Source organism: Hippocampus zosterae, chromosome 12 (assembly GCF_025434085.1).
Source record: "Hippocampus zosterae strain Florida chromosome 12, ASM2543408v3, whole genome shotgun sequence".
Classification (NCBI taxonomy): domain Eukaryota; kingdom Metazoa; phylum Chordata; class Actinopteri; order Syngnathiformes; family Syngnathidae; genus Hippocampus; species Hippocampus zosterae.
Window position 1 is genome coordinate 15,212,453 of NC_067462.1, and position 18,073 is coordinate 15,230,525.

General features: G+C 41.7%; 1 protein-coding gene across 1 annotated transcript in view; it reads left to right on the forward strand.

The window, feature by feature from the left end:
* The first annotated feature begins 430 nt into the window (after window positions 1–430).
* plcl1 (phospholipase C like 1) overlaps window positions 431–18,073 on the forward strand; it is a 74,000-nt gene continuing 56,357 nt past the window's right edge. Inside the window, exon 1 of the mRNA XM_052081743.1 lies at window positions 431–1,215. Within this exon, the coding sequence (XP_051937703.1) occupies window positions 1,045–1,215 (171 nt within the window). The 5' untranslated portion in view covers window positions 431–1,044. The remainder of the gene's footprint in view (window positions 1,216–18,073) is intronic.

Below are 18,073 nucleotides of genomic sequence, written 5' to 3' on the forward strand. Positions count from 1 at the left end.
TTCTTTGTCATGTTGTCCTCGTGGATGAAAAAGGTCGCTGCCTATTTTATCAATAGAGTAGAGATTACAGATATCTGTTTGAAAATTAAAAGTAAAAAGATAAATACTCCAGTAAAGAAGAAACAAATGAAAAATCTACGTGAGCATGCAACGAACTACAGTATTTGTATTTCGTTTCTTCCGACCAATTATTACTTCCTACCATTACGGAAAAGTCAAATTGAATATTTTCTCATGGCACACCTAAGGATCTCACTGCGCAAAGAAAGTAGGAATCGCTTCTTTAACCAATGAAGTAGTACATTGTGAATTTTTGGATTAATGGTCCTTGTTTTTTCAGGACTCACACATTTCAATCACTGTATGCCCATTGGCCAAAACACACGCCAATCATGATTGAGGTCACCATTAAGGCGGGGTTTGACTGTAGGCGAAGAGGCGGGCGCGTGTCAATTGTTCCGTTTTGCCGTCAAAAGTCACTCGCTGGTGCCGTCAACAGTGCAACCGAGTCGGTAACAGTAGCACATTATTTTGGGCGATGGGAATCGCGGCCATGTACAGAGAGAAGGCAGAATCGCATCTTTTTCTACTTGTTTCAACTTGGCTTCCTTCGTGCACTTTGACATCGGAGAGGACGCCACCTAGCCAAGCGCGGGGTTTGGAACCCGTTTGGATTGGATCCACTTGCAAGTGCACCGTGACAGACGTGGGCGGGTTTTGACGCACACTCGCGGACCCCCTCCTCTCCACGATAAAGCACTGGGAGGACTTGTTGCGCTTCACCAGGGGGGCGCGCACCAGTCTGGTTCTGCTCCAAAAGAACCAAACATAGACACGGCCGGTTGCGTTCAAGGACCCAAACAGTGAAGCCAGTGGATGTCGTTGTGATTCAACACCGCGGGCTTGCGCACACACACACGCGTACACACGCTTGATCATTCTTCTTTGTTTGAACATTTAAATGGCATTCAAGCACAACCGAGCCAAACTTTCCACAGGTTGATTCATTTCCTTTTTCAAATCACCGACTCGAGCCGCATCAACATGTCCGAGCGCGATGGACTCTGCAGCGACGGAGCGCCGGACTCTATCCCGGCTCGAGTGTCCCGCGGCCGGCGCAGCGGTGTCGTCCTGCCCGGCGGGGGCAGTCAGGACCCGGAGACCACCCTGCTGGAGTCCGTGAAGGCAGCACCCCGTCGAAGCAGCATCATAAAGGTAAGAATATATACATGCCTTTGACTTATTTGAGACAATTTGAGTTTTTAGACAAAAAAAATCTTCATGACTTGAAATATATAAATTGGCAACATTTGGGAGATTTTAATTGAAGACTGACACTACACATTGTCGCTAATAAAAAGAATGTGTGCTTAAAAAATCAGATCTTGACATATATTAAATGACCTCCAAAAGGGGAAATACATGCATTTAAATGGACGATGACAGGTACTCTGTTAAAACATGCTCAAACATGCTGATAAAAATATTTTGCATTAATTGTTTGATAACATATACGACTACTAATATTAATAATAATATGCGTTTTCATCTGAGAAAAGTGTAATATTTTTTGTATGTCAATAGAAAAAAAAAATCCCAAAATTTAGTGATACATGCTTTTTGTTGCACAGTGGTTAAGATGCTCAGGGGCCTCCAAGGTTTGTATGTGGGGCCACCTCAAAACCATTAAAAGCACCACCAAAACATGCTCAAAATATGGTGTTTTTATTGAACAGTGACAGGTAATGAGGCTTCTCATTAACATGTTTGTTGATTTTTATCATAGCCTAATCTTTTTTGTGTTTGGGGAAAATAGTCAAATTATCCAAAAAATGCGAAAATAAGTTATTATATTGGACAGTGACTGACATAAGACACAGCACACTTATGTTGCTGCCTAATAAAAAAAAAACTAAACCATGTATCGCCAACTTGTATGAGTTTTATCAGGACAACATCAAAATCAATTTCTTCAGCTTTTGGAAACAAAGAATATAGCCAATGAATGAAGGAGATACATGCTTTTTATGGGACTGTGGTAATGTGGTAACGTGTAGAGCTAGATTAAAATGGTGAGTAGCCACCTTAAAACTGTCGTAATCTCGCAAAATGGATGCAACAAAATTAAAGTATTAATTCAGTTTGCTTCTTTTGAATTTAAAACTATGTTGTGGGACTTTGTGATTGATAGGTTGCCCAACCCTGGTTATGTTTATTACCTGGTAGTCTGATTCCAAAGCTCTCACCTCTATCAAGGTGACCTCATGCTTTTCCATGCTCACACGTGCTCAGGTTGCAGGTGAGTAAGAAGTAGGATGAGGAAGTGGGGAAGCGGATCATGTTTGGCCATCATTACACTTCATGTCAGAACCTCATTTGTCAGCAATTGTGTGGTTGGGTTTATGAAACTACAACTCAATCCAGGACACAGAGATCGACTGTACGTACATTTCACCGCAAATGTCTCCAGATTAAGGGGTCGTCGTTTGAAGAAACCTGCCTTATTGGTTGTAATCCATCCATTTTCCAACACCGCTTATTTTCAGTCGCGCTGCGGACGAGCTGTCGCCTTTCCCAGCTGACTTAAAACAGATAGTGGCCACTCTCAGTAGCAACAACTGAAATCACGAGTTTTCTATAACTGGAGTTTTTCACATCCCTGTGCCAGTCCGTGGAAATATTTTGGCCTTTTTCTTTTAAACATGAACAACCTTCTTAAGGTCACGCCACAGCATTTCAGTTCAAAATTCAAATTCAAGTCCAAACTTTGACTAGGCCATTCCAAAACCTTTGTTTTGTCTTATTTAAAACGTTCAGAAGTTTAATTGCTGGTGTGTTTGTGTGTGCTTTTGCATAAGGTCATGAACTAATGGCTGAACATTCTTCTTTAGGATTCTCTGGTAGAGAACAGAATTCATCGTTTCGGGTGGGGTGAGAAAATGAGAAAAATGGCCTGAAATATTTTAGTACCACTTTGATCACATTTTGTATTTCCTCCCCTTTGCTCAGATAATTTTTGGGTCAACAATCAAGCAAATATTTTTCATATTTATGATTGTAAATCCTTATTGTGATTGTGACAGAACAGAACAATAGCCAATTGTTATGTTGAGCGTTTGTGTGCTATGCACCACCCTGTCCCATTGTGGTCCTGTTTAGGTTCCAAACTAACTGGGCCTGAATTGTGTGCCCTCTGCTGGTTGCTGCCATGGAGCAAACTCCATTATGCCTGCAGAGCTTCAACCTGTTGTGATAACACTTTACAGCAATTCCGCACCGTTGATAAAAGTGTTGAAATCGATAAAGACATCAATTTATGATGCCTGCTTTTAGTCCAGGTGTTTAAGACCACCTCGGCTCATTTCACACGTAAAGCAAACATCCGTCGCCATATTTCCCATCAATGATCCGTGACAGCAACCCGTCCATCTGCAAGAGCCAGATCGCCCTGTCTCAGCTCTGCTGACAGAAAGTGGCGGATGAGAGCCGCCATGTCAGTGATGGGCTCAGTCATCTGTGACAATGTTGCCCCGTTGGCACCCACTGTGAGGTGTCACCGCGTCACATCACTGTCAATTGGAGGAGATGATCTGGTTGCATTACAAGCCTTAGGTTTAAATGGGTATTTTGTCATTTTATTGACTTTTTAAAGTGATATTTAGGTGATTTATTTGTTTGGCTTGTCACATGTAAAAAAAAAAAATAGAAAACAGACATCAATCAGATAAATCAATGTGCTCATTGCTGTTTGTGAATGCAAATTGAGATAATAAAAAAAACAACATTGCAAAAGTAATAATAAAAAAAAGAAATCCACAATTAAAAAAAATACATAAGAGAAATAAATTAACAGAAAATATGACTTTACAGAAAAAAACTTTACTTTTATGAACTAACAAAGACTTGAAAAGCCACCTTTTATTTGTTTATTTGTACCCATTTTTATTGACTTATACTACTATACATATTGTTATGTCATTAAATATTTTATGTAAATCGGAATTTGTACTTTGCACATTACATTCATGGCTAGTGGTTTCTCAGAGTTACTAGCTCCTTGGCATTATCACGAGTCAGAATTTTGTCATTCAATAAAAAGGGGTAGGTGCAACCAAGTTCTGCCTTCAGTGAAATAGGTCAGATATAAGGATCAACGAGAATCCAAACAAAATGAATGTAAGAAAAAAAAAGCGTTGACAATTTACTGATGGTCACTTCATGTCAAAATACTGCACACTCACCTGATCATTCGTGAGCTGACTGCTTACAAACGTTGTCTAGCATTTGGTGCCTCCATAGCATTACGCGAGAATTCATTGTCCACCTTGAAAAAAAATGCATTTTAGATACACACATGCATACAGACACACAATGTTCCATGAAATAAAGGGCCCAGTTAGTTCAGGTGGCATTCGCGTGACTTGACCTGACTTAACTGAGTGGATGGACACCACTGTCACCAAGGCCGTCATATATAGAAAAATGCCCAGTAGGCCGCCTCAATTCCTCTAAGCCATATGTTTAATTTACTCGATAACCGCAGCGGAGTACTTGCTTTATCATGTGTAATGTTGAATGTCTGTGTGCACATGTGTGTGGCCATCTATCTACGGTATTTATTTGTCCATCCATGTGACAAAAAAACAAACCAAAAAAAAAACCACACAGTCACTCACAGCACACAGCACTTCTGCTTGGCGCTATTATTTAAAAAAAAAAAGACAGGTTCACTCATGAACATCACATAAACACTCAAACCAATTTGGTGAAAACAGGCAACTGCTAATCATAAATCATAATGCGTGCTTGTGTATTTGGGTTATACGATTTAGTCCTCAGTGGCCGAACAAACTCACAATACTATGTGCATGTCCTCGAGTATCACAGCACCGCTGCAACCACACCTGCCACTGTGCATTCACAAATTATGTCAACTATAATCAAACATTATTTAAATGCATACAAAAGTAATCAATGTTTATGGCACACAAATATCTATCTATCGATCTAATCTAGAACGATTTCCTTACACAGTAAAATGACTTTGTGGCCTTTTTTACAGTCTCACTGTAGAATGTAAATCACAGGTAGCCAGAGATGCACGTCTCGCCCCAGGGAGAAAGTTATAAACTAGCGACAGGGTTCTTGCAGGACCGCCTCTAGAATGTCAGAAAAAAAGATACCAGGCCACGCGAATGCATTCACTACAAGTGCTACAAAAGTGCGCTTTCAAGTCCAAAAGGTGTTTTTAATCGTCAAGTTTATTTATGTAGCCTTGAATCACAGAAGAGTCTCAAAAGGCTTTAGAAGCTGACAGTTGACAAATATTAACGACATCCCTGATCTTAACCCCACAGGAGGACATGGAATAACTAAAAAAAATATAAAACCTTCGTAAAAATAAGAAACCTTGAGATGGGGCCGCAGATTGGGACATAACCCTTCCAGGATGACCAGGCTACAATGGAGGCCCGTATACTGACATCCAATTCATTCAATCATCATCACCAAACCGGCGATTACGGGGGCAGGCGAGAGAGAAGTCAAAAAGGTCAACATGTAGTTCATCTAAATGCGATAGTATACAAATAAGTCTTAAGTGAAGTTTTAAGCTGGTGGCTCAAATTTCCGTATGTAAGGCATTGTAGGGCACTGGAGCTTTAATAGAAAATACTGCACATGTCCTTTCAAGAAGAATAAAACAAACAATTGACAGTATTTCCTTTTTCACTCATTCATTTTCCAACCCGTTTATCCTCACAAGGGTCGCGGGGGCTGCTGGAGCCCATCCCAGCTGTCTTCGGACAGTAGGTGGGGGACACCCTGAACTGGTTGCCAGCCAATCGCAGGGCACACAGAAACCAACAACCTTCTGCGCTCACACTCACACCTAGGGACAATTTTGAGTGTTCAATCAGCCTGCCATGCATGTTTTTGGATTTTGGAGGAAACCGGAGTACCCGGAGAAAACCCACACAGGCCTGGGGAGAACATGCAAACTCCTCACAGGGAGGCCGGAGCTGGAATTGAATCCAGTAGCTCTCTCTGTACTGTGAGGTCGACACGCTAACCACTGGATTTGTTTGTTCGGTTCAAAGATATAATCATGATTTTTAAAATGTTATTAATTATACCTAGAAAATGCTTTTCCAGTTGAAACGGCATGGTCTTAACGCCAACGTTAAGAACTACATGGCATCAACAGTAGGATTAATAATGAAGTCAGTATTTAGAACAAATTTTATTTACGACCATTTTTGAGTTGACTGGCTTAACTCAATGGCAAAGTTACGTTTAACCCATTTTGAGCTATACAATCCCATCACACAGTCGTGCACCCATTTTGTGCCATTTTGCAACCCTTGTTCAGTGGGGATGAGATGTGAAGACGCTCTTGATGGTACCCTGTGTGCTGAGCTACAAGATCTTCGTACAATGTGTGCGGTTGCCCTTTAACAGAAATCTATTGAGGAGAAAGCGTTGCAAAGCAGGGAAAATTTCGAAGCTTGTTTTGCATTCCTGCGACAACACACGCGTCTGAGACACCAACCTACACGCAGACTTGTTTGTTCAACTTTTAAAATGCAAACACAGGAAATGAAAGGCATAGGCAAGTAGCATTCCCGATAATCATCCTTATGATCATCTTCATCAACTTTAATAGATTGTTCTGGTTACGTTTTAGTGTAATTCATGGTTCAAGTTTGTCTGAATTGGCGATGACATCATCGCTTCCCTTGCAAGCAACCTCAATATCGAGCATGTTATTGTTATCAAGGTCAAGAAGTACAGACTGTTTTGAAGAGATCTCGTCATTTTTGAGAATGTTTGCAGCCGTTTTCATTGGACATCGGCGCTCTAACCTTCTTCAACTCTGACTCAGACTCCCCTGAATGTTTTTACAATATTATGAGGTTATGTAACTCTGATGAATTATGAACACTTTCTATGCTGTTCCCGTCTGTGTGACATGGCCAACGCCACTAGAAACCACTCAAGATTTCCAATTCAGTTCTCCACGATACAAAATGGATGACTGGCTGAGTTCTGATGTGGCTCTATACGGACGTAACTGTGTCGGCAACACAAATGGCATCACATCACAGTGTGGGAAAAGAACGCATTCACACTTGGTGAATTGTAACCCTATTTTTTTTTCCGATAATGACAAAACGTGCATGTTGAACGTTCTAAAGACTCCACACTCGGTTCATTGAAGACTTTAAATTGTCTTTGAATTTTACGAAAAATACGTAAAAAACTTTCTTCCCTGAAAGATTTATCTGTGTTTGATGTTTACAAAAAATAATATGAATACCATGTCAAGTGCATGTTGGAGGGTTCACGCATGACACGCCCACTCAATGATGTCACGATGTGCCCCCTCACGCAAATTGGTGCCTGCTACGGACGACAATGCCCTTCGCATTGCGTGTGTACTCTGCGTAAAGGGAGCGGCAGCTCTAGCCTTGCTTACACTTGCGTACACTGGTGAAAAATAAGGACGCTAAATCGAATAATTCCCTCAGTCGTAGAAGTCGGCACAGATTCCATTTTAACAGAATAATAATTTCCCGAGCAATGCGATTAACTCAAAAAATAAACTGCATTCCCGTAATTAGTGCACAGCTGCGGACGACGATGGAAATTCCGCCGCATCGTGCAATTTACGCAGAAACGCTAATCTCAATCAGGTTAAAGATCTTAGCTCAGCCTCAGTCTGCCATATCCATGCGAGCCAAACGAAGCATCATTCAATTAGCTTGTCATGTTTGCATGTAAACTGCCAGCAGGCAAATATGGCGATGGCGGCTGATAGCATGGGATTAACAAGTATTAGGGCACAACACACCGACTGTGAGAGAGGTAATTCACATACGATGCTGTCTGTTGTGTAGATGAGACAAACATCTTTGCAATAAACTCTAGACTGAACTAAAAGTGCTGGTGGTAATCCAATCATTTTGTCATTGAGTCACTCGAGGATTCCTAGCAACTCAGTGTGTGATTAAATGTGTGTTTGCGTGTGTTCAAATGTCACCAGCTCATGCAATTGGAAGGAGGGCAGTGTGACATTGATGACATCACGCTGACGGGGTTTTGGATGCCGAGGAGGCATGGGGGGCGGATGCTATGATCATCGAAACATCTTGATTCGCCAAGCCATCTGGCGAGATGTAGCTTGGGCCTCGGACTTGCAGGCGGGTGACACTTATGGAGGGGAGAAAAAAAACCCGAAATATGTGGAGATGCATTTTCAGAGTCTCAGATATGAATCAAGTGGGAGAGTATGATACATACTCGTACATCAGCACCGTCACCAGCCCTTTATTCCTGAACGTAAAAACAACAAGCGGATGCTTTGGAACCGATATAAATATACCTATATAAAAGTCTATAAAGTCAGGAAAAGCCTGCTAGAACAACTGACCTTGTTACTTAGAGAGACATTTTCAGGTGCTCATTGAAGTCCGAATGGTCTTATCGTCCCTAAATTTCACTGAAGACTGCTGTCTTTTATATTTGTGAAAACACATCCAGAAGTGGGCGGCCCGGTGGGCCAATGGTTAGCGCATCGACCTCACAGTGCACAGGTATCGGGTTCGATTCCACCTCTGGCCTTCCTGTGTGGAGTTTGCATGTTCTCCCCGGGCCTGCGTGAGTTTTCTCTGGGTACTCTGGTTTCCTCCCACATTCCAAAAACATTCATGGCAGACTGATTAAACACTTCAAATTGTCCCTCGGTGTGAGTGTGAGCACGGATGGTTGTTCGTCTCTGTTTGCGCTGCGATTGGCTGGCAACCGGTTCAGGGTGTCCCCGCCTACTGCCCGAAGATGGCTGAGAAAGACTCCAGCACACCCCATGACCCCTATTTGAACAAAACCATTCATAAAATTATAACCTCCTGACAAGTGAATAGATGAGATCAGAGCTGGCATTGCATGTGAAGCACATGTGGGTAGTTTGTTAGTGGTGTGAATTGTGTGTTTTTTTTCCATTTTATTTTATTTATTTTTTTGTTCCAAATCCTGTTTTCCCCTTTAAAATGTTTACATACATTATTTCCTTTTTCTCACTTTGTTGCATTCAGTCAAGCTCTTGTATCATCTCCCTCAGTGCCAAGCAGAGAACAATCATTTGTTTACTCCTGGACACTGGTCAACAGTGATGTGTGTGTATGTGCGTGTGTGTGTGTGTGTGTGTGTGTGTGTGTGTGTGTGTGTGTGTGTGTGTGTGTGTGTGTGCGTGCGTGTGTGCGCGCCAGCGCGTGCGCAAGGATGCATGCAAAGCAATGCTGGCCACTGAGGGCCCACTGTGAGTTGGTGTCATGCTGCTGCTGGTGCAGTCACATCAGCTCATCACAGCTGTTGACTGTTGGGGACAAAGCATCTTCTGTCATGTATCAGCACATCACTTTACATAATCACAGGTCGCAACATTTTGTACACCTGCATGCTTTCTTTTCACATCGTGGACTGCTTAGCTTCATTCAAATTTCACACGAGACAGTGGATTTCACCCTACAAGCTCAAGAATAACCATATTTCTGTGCACCAGTTTTAATGATCATTAATCAGTTATCATGCCCGACCTACACATGTTCCAAAAGTTGGGTGTTTTGCTATAATTTTTCAATGGGTGTGAAAGGTTATATTTCCACATTCAAGGAATGTTTTGAAAAATTACAGTATTGTTATACGTTTCAAAATGTTTGTCATAATCTATTCAGGTAGATTATCACACCTAGGGACAATTTAGAGTGTTCAATCAGACTGCCATGCATGTTTTTGGAATGTGGGAGGAAATGGGAGTACCCGGAGAAAATCCACGCAGGCCCAGGGAGAAAATGCAAACTCCATACAGGGAGGCCGGAGCTAGAATTGAACCCGGTACCTCTGCACTGCGAGGTCGACGTGCTAATCACTGGACCACCGGGCCGCCCTCAACTTGATTTAATAAATTTATTTATTTATATTTAAAGTGATCCCTTTCAGTCGAACTGCAGAGTGACAATTTTTTTTTAGCTGTTACTGACAGGCAAAAGCAAATATGATGGAACTTTTGGTGCCTGAGCAGATGATATTTAATCATGTTTGCAGGAGAATGAGGTTGGGAATGAAAGCGTGTTTGGGTCTTGTATTAGGATGTTAATGCGATTTATGTTGGGTTTAGAAAGTTGACCTTCACCCCTCCCTCGCTTGTGACGTGGAATTAAAACACCAACGCATAAAAGAGGATTCGGGAGAGAAAAAAAAAGTTGAGGTTGTAGTGCGGCAAGGACATCTGAGAGACAACAAGTTGTTTATCTCCAAATCACTTCCTGTCCCGCCCACTTTGTTTGTGTAAACGCATCTCACTTCGTCCTTGTACCACCATCTCACACACTCTCCCTCTCTGTCTTTGTGGATCTAAAGTAGAAAAGAGGATGGCAACCAGACAGACATATACACGTGTGTGTGTATATGTGTTTGTGTGTGCTTTGCCCGACAAAACAAGCCGACATGCAGTCTCTAGAGTTTCCCCCGATCTATCCACCCCGAGGTTAATGCTACGCACAGCTGACACACGTGCACGCGCACACACATACACACACACACAGGAGATGATGTAACAGGCTCCCGTGGTTGTGGGTCAGACTGCTGTCTCTCATCCGACAAATTTGAATGATTAAAATATATTAGCATTTGTTTAGATTTCAACAGTTTTGTCCATAGGGCAAACAGTATAGTAAATTGTTGCACTCAGACTGTGCCATAATGGACTGCGAATGGAATTAAGTATGAATATTATATAAATATACGGCATTAGTCATTCAAGTATAAAAAGTCGTATAGTAAAGTCGTTATAAATAATGAGTTATAAAGTGACCCCCCCCCCCACACACCACTATTTTAATAGCAAAAATTTGAATTTCCTATATTTGTCACTATGTGGTAGCAAAGTAATGCTTTTTTGTGCTCATTTGTTTTCTGTCATTTTGCTCCGCTGCAGAAACTGCCGTGTGAACGCAAGTGGGGCTGCACCGACGCTGTGTCGGTGCTGGCACGCGTGAACGTTCCACACAATTTGCTGCGGTGCAAAATATATCGCAACAAACTACATCAGTGCAGCGCCGGAGCAAATGTGCGCCGTGTGAACACCCCTTATATGTCAGCGTAAAGCTAGCAAACGTAAACGAAAATATACGGGCCTAATCCCAATTCCCATATTTCCACTCTTGTTCCCTTCAATTGCTAGTGAAGAGTGTGTGAGTTTGCAGGTTTTCCCAAATCGCCCCAAAACTCTGTTGCCCCGCCCCTTTTGCAACCGTGTTCCACGTCCCCGCAGCCAAAGTATATGACCCGTATACAATTATTGCGGATGTGATGAAAATAACGGGAAATTGGTGATGTTCGGTGGAATTCCTGTGCCTGTGCCATAAAAAATAATTTCAAGCATAAATATCAAATTATTACATAATTAATGAATTTTATACACGTAATTTCAATCGATGTTTTAAAGTCACCTACGTATTTTGTCCGAGTGTGGTTGCCGTGCTCAGTGACCTTCTGCGCATGTGCTGCATATCGTGCGCTGCATACCGTGCGCTGCATATCGGTTGCAAATAGTGGAGGCAGAGCTGACATCAACTGGAAGCCCGATCAGGAGCTTTTCCTTGACTTCTTCCTGACTGCAGTTTAATATCATTTTAAGCCATTAAAAAGCCACAGTGGTGCAAATCAATGATGTAACACGCAAGGTCCCATTTCTGCAATTTTTGCACGCTTCTAACCTGTATTCACGAACACTGCGTGAACACTATGCACACATTTCAACATGTACGCTTCAATGAGCACTGTGGGGTGTACTGCGGTTTGAGTGTTGGGATTGGGCTGTGTTTGGTTGAATATTTAGGTGTTTAAATATAGTGTTTCATTCTGTTTTGTGAAATGGATTAGTTTTACACCAAGCATAGTCTCTTCCATGATCAAAAACTATAAATCATCATCAGAAAATCTGTTGAGTTGAGTTAACAACACATTATTTTTAGAAAAATAACATCTGAACATTAACTGACATGTAAGTGTTAAAATAAGTTAGGTCTTAACTTTGAAAGAAGATGAGTTGCCTGACACATCTAATATTTAAACATTCAGATTCATATCCCAAGAGGCTACTTGCACGCATCACCAAGCTCGTCTTCCCTTATTATCAAAGTAGCTTCCTGTGTACTTTATTCACCCAAAAGTTTGTAGTCTATCATTAACCACTAATTGACCAAGTAATTTGTCCTAATTTCAGCAAATATTTGTATGACACTTGAAGGCTACGAAAATAAAATAATTAAAAGCCACCTTGACTGATTGTGTGGTATTGTTGCAAAGCTGAATTTATTACAAAGTATCTCCACATGATTGGTCAAGTTCCGCCTGACCTAAATTTTCACATATTTTGTATTTTTATTTTTGGTAAACTGGAGTTCATGTGAATGTTAATGTTCTGACAAATCAAATCGTTTCCTTCCCTGATGAGCTAATGAAATTCCTGCATTCCTGCAATGCCCTCGCGCTCTCTCCCCGCGTATACACAAACAGCAGCTGGTCCTTAGCAACCATTTAGATTCAGTAGGAGAGGAAGAACAGATATTTGCTGAACCGTGTTCATGAATGGACAAATGGAGCCACACACTTCAATATCACATAGAGCATCATCCATACATCCCCTTGTGACATGTACTTATCCTCATTGGGTTTGCGGGTAAACTGGAGCCGACCCAAGCCCGACTTTGGGGAGAGAGCAAGAGTACATCCTGAATTTGTGGAGTTGCTCCTTTCAAAAGAAACTCTCCAGTAATTTTTTTTTCACCTTTCCTCCTGTAATTGTTGAAAACTCACTTATTTGCTGTTTTGGTGATTCGGCCAAAGCAATAACAGTATTTTTCTGCTACCATTTTGTGGCATATGTGTACCCAAAGAACTACTGTATGTTGAAGTGAGTTGAGGAGTTTTCATTTCGACAGAAATATATTGCTTATCCCTGTCAGGAGTTCCGGAGTCGTCCGGAAAAGAATACGATTCCAAAAGTGTAGACGCAGATAAGAGTTGACAAAATTTTTACTGTATTGAGAAAAGCAAGACCAACAAATTACAACGAAAGACGCTGATAACAAAGAACCAGGATAAAAACAGGACACACCAAGATTCTTTCAAGAGACACGTACAAATATGAACATAAATTGCTTGTCACAAAAGGACAAATTAATCCAATACATGTAGAATACAAACCCAGAATAATATCATGTACAAAAAGTACTTATATGGATGAAAATACAAGAAAAACGTGACGAGAGAACTACGAGGCAGAAATCAGGAATATCAAGAATATACAGACACTTGGAAACGAGAGTCGTGAGAAAGGCTGAATAATCTGACAAATGGTTGTCGGCGTGGCGGAGCTTTGAAAGGGGGCTGGTTAACGATTATGATTCGAGACATGTGCGGTTCTGGAGGGAACGCCCTCCAATCCTGCTGGAGACTGAAACACAAACAGGGCAAGATCATGACAATCACCATCAGTTAGAAACCGTTTGGGGTTAGGGGAGCATCAATTATTGCATATTTTCGCAGTTTGAGACAAGACAAATCCACTATGAAAAGCGGGGGTTCGTGATATGTTTTAATTGTGTGAGCGAGTATGTCGTGGTGCGTTATTTTTATTGCTATTCGTTACTAATAACTTTGTTTTAAATCCAGTGAAGATGTTTGATTATTTGAATTTTTAGTTTTATTTTATTTTTTTAAACTGTTTGGATTTTGTTGTACTGTCTCAAAAGGGCTGCTGGCAAAGGGTTCATTGAAGCAACAAAACAGACTTTTGTATGATATGGTCTTCCTGGGTGCAATAAATATGATTTGTTTAAATATTTAAATGTTAGTACACAGTATATACGTGTATGCGTGCGCATGCATATTTGTGGTTGTGTTCGCGACCAAGCTGACTTGGTTTGAAGAGGGTGGGGGAAACTTTGGTTTGTGCGTTTGTAAAGGTTGCTCAATGACACGTTCACTGGAGGATTGCAGGACAGATGTAAAGCGTAGAGGCACACACAAATTCGAGTGCTGGACTTCTATTGATGTTTAAATCAAGGCCAAATTAAAATACAGTAATTTAGTTAGCATGATTTGACCCCACCCAGACAAACATCAATCGTACACGGAAGTAATTAGTTCTCGCTAATCTCGCTTCTCTCGTACTTTTCATGTCAACCATAACTCATTAGTGTTAACACTGCTTGTGTAGTTACAGTTCCAAATATGATTTTTACAGTAAAATAATAAACCACTTGATGAATGAGGAGGGATTATAACTCACATCTGTCACATAATAATGAAGTGAAATCGAGGACGTTGAGGCACAAATACTTTAAGAAATGGCTACCTTTGCAATCTTGATGTTCACAATGTTATGTTTAAGGACCTGTATCCAAACACTTGGCTTGCACAAGTAAAATCGATCTCCTGATTATCCTGTCAATGAAAGCAATATTCGGTATTGGAGGTTCTTTTTCATGATACAAGACCACCCACTGAAAACAGGCTACGTTCAATGAGGCTTAACAAATAGCGGTAATTGTACATCCCTTCACACACAAATACAAATTGAGAACACTCAAAAGCTTATGCCCAGATGCTCACACTGGAATAACCAGCCAACTCAATTTAGGCTAAGTATGTCACTCACTAGTTGCTACTCCCACAAGGATCGCGTTGTTAAATGCCCGGTCGCTGACGAACAAGACCCATATTCTGAGGGAGTATTTCCTTTCCAATGACTTAGATTTTCTGTGTCTGACGGAGACTTGGGCAGGTACTGGTGAGTACAACGCTTTGATTGAATTGTTGCCACCTGACTGTGGTTTCCTCGATACCTCGAGGACATCAGGCCGTGGTGGAGGTACGGTGAGCATCTTTAAGAACAATTTCAAATGTAAACGGTGCACATCCACCACATCGGCCACCAGCTTTGAAGCAACCTTCTTTGAAGTTGGTCGTGTTTTTTCGGTGCTTTGTGCTGTCATTTACCATCCTCCTAAATACAACAAAGACTTTTTAAGCGACTTTTCAACCTTTCTTGCAGAAATCAGGCTGAGATATGATCATATCCTCCTAATGGAGGATTTTAATATCCATGTGTGCGGTCCGGAAAAACCGCTGGCAAAAGACTTCTTAAGACTTACCGACTCTTTTAATTTTGTACAGTATGTGACCAGCCCGACACATGAACAAGGACATAAATTTTTAACCCTTGCACTGCTAGTCGTTTCTCTGATGCCTTTAATAACCTTTGCGTACCCTCGTCTAACACAGAGGAACTCACCTCTTGGTTCGACTCGTCATGCCGTGTCATCCTGGATTTGGTGGCTCCTTCAAATACTGTGCTCCCAAAACCTAAACCCGAGCCATGGTTTAACGACATGACCCGCGCAGCTACGCAGGGGTGTTGCAAAGCTGAACGCAAGTGGAAAAAATGCTCCGCATCATAAGGCGTCCTGTCCATTTTGGAGAAAATTTAAGAATTTTAATGGCGCCTTATAGTCGTGAAAATACGGTAGTCCTGCTGGTACAGTTAAGAAAAGAACCTAACTGGTTTTCGACCACACCTTCAAGTTGTGCTGTGGTTATTTTCTCCTCCCCTTCTGACTGTGGTGCCAACATAAATAAGAAATAGAAAAAAAAAATCTTTCAGACTTAGCCTGCTAGTGTGCATTAACTGCAGAACCAGGTCAGAGACTGGCTTTGTTTGCTGTTGGCAACCAATCTTCTCGAAACTTGCAGTCATTATTGTGCAAAGCAAGAACAGTTCACATTTTGAGTCACCATTATTTCCTTGAATAGTGACCTCGAAGAGACGCTGTGTTCCAATGAGTTGTTGGGTGTGGCATCCTCTTATGCGAACGGAGCGCTTTTGAGAAATTAATGCGTGTTACTTCACTTCATAGATGTGATTGGGAACGCGAGTGAACTGCATTTGAACTCCCTTGCTAAGAAAAACAGAAGCACCTAGTGTACCTAAGCTTTTAGAGAAGACGAAGAGAAGCGTAATGGGTTTTGTCATTAATCCTTCTCTATTGGTAGACTCTCCTGCTATGTTGGTCTCACTCAGGCTAAAGCAAGAGTTCACCTCTTGCACTTTGACACTGGGGTATCGTAAGCACTTTATTGATGACCTGTCAGCGTATCGCCCAGATTATCAGACAACTCTTGACTGGAATATTAGTGACACGGGCAGTTTTTTTGTTTGTTTTTGTTTTCCATACTGTGTGTTCAGGTTTATAAATGCTCATCTAAGGCTAATATTTGTTATGTATGATGCAGGCCTTCCATGCAAAGCATCCTGCGGTGTTCATGGGAACATGGGAGGCTAATTAGCATGAAGTCAAACAGTGGCCACATGCAGAGTTAGGAAGGTCAGTGTACAGTACATAAGGTAGGCTCAAAACAACTCGCTAGTGTGTATCAATTAGCTCCCTCGCCTGCCTGCTTACGCTGAAGCATTGTCATCATCATCTTTCAGGAACATCTTGTACCATGCTTTTGATAAGATCACACACACCAAACCGCAAGAATTGATGAAACCTCAGACCATGTTGACAATAGGCAGTCTAACTCAATAAAGCTGAAATATGAAGGTCATTTCTCATGCTAATTACGTGTCGTGTTCTTTTTTTAAAGCATTATTAATTTGGTATTTGTTAAAACATAAAAACAACAAAACACGAGTCATATCTCACACATGATGTCGGTGAAATGTGAAGATAATTTTTGTTGTGAATCAAGTTTTGCAGGTTTGCTCATTTTGTTAGCTTTCCTCATTGTCACACAAGTGGAAACAAGATTTACAGACTGTAAAACATGAAAACAAGTCTGATAAGTTGTTGGAGCAGTTCTATTAAAGCTAATCACAGAATCTATCAGTAGATAGCACTGGCAGATTACCAAAGGCACAGTGCCCAAAGGATACCCTTAAATTTAATAAAAAGACACAAACCTACATCCACGCTTCGATTTTCTGATCCAGTTATCCTCACGAGGATTGCGGGCATGCGGGAGTCCATCCCAGCTGTCTTCGTGCAGTAAGCAGGGGACACCTTGAAATGGATGTCAGCCAAACGCAGGGAATGCATAGACGAACAGCCATTCGCGGTGAGAATCACACCTAGGGACAAATTAGTGTTCAATTAGTCTGTCGTGCATGTTTTTGGAATATGGGAGGAAACCGGAGCACCCGGAGAAAACCCACGCAAACACCACACAGAAAGGCCGGGGGCCAGGAATCAAACCCTGCACCTCTGCATGCCTCTATCGCCGTATCAACCAGACACTAACATGAGCATCAATAATGTGGTGTTTACATCACATTATTGGATTTTTAGAGGTTATTGTGCTGCCACTGCAGCATCTTTTGTGTGCATAGTACACAAGGCAAAGTTTAATCAGATCACTCTTGTGTGTTTGGCTGTATGATATGGAATTTCAAGTGTTTTAGTTTTTGTGGCAAATGGCCCTGTCTGGCTGCTGCAGGATATTTTGTTCTTCCAAAACCGGGCCCAACGCATGGCAGTAATAAAGATTTGCGTTTTATTTGTCAGTACTTGAGATATCAACATGGGCCCAAAATGATTCGATATTATTGTGGTAGGGCAGCCCGGTCGTCCAGAGGTTAATGCGTCGACCTCACAGTGCAGAGTTACCAGGTTAAATTCCAGCTCCGGCCTCCCTGTGTGGAGTTTGCATGTTCCCCCTGTGCTTGTGTGGGTTTTCTCCGGGTACTCCGGTTTCCTCCCACATTCCAAAAACATGCATGGCAGGCATTGAACACTCTAAATTGTCCCTAGGCGTGAATGGTTGTTCGTCTCTGTGTGCCCTGCGATTGGCTGGCAACCTATTCAGGGTGTTTAATCAATTTCACCTCTATTTCGACTCCATCCACTTAAAACTCATCCACTAGTGTTCTCCACAGGGACGAAGCCAGAAATTTTTCGGTGGGGTAGCCAGGGTGACACAACATTTCAGGTGCCCATTCACATGCTCT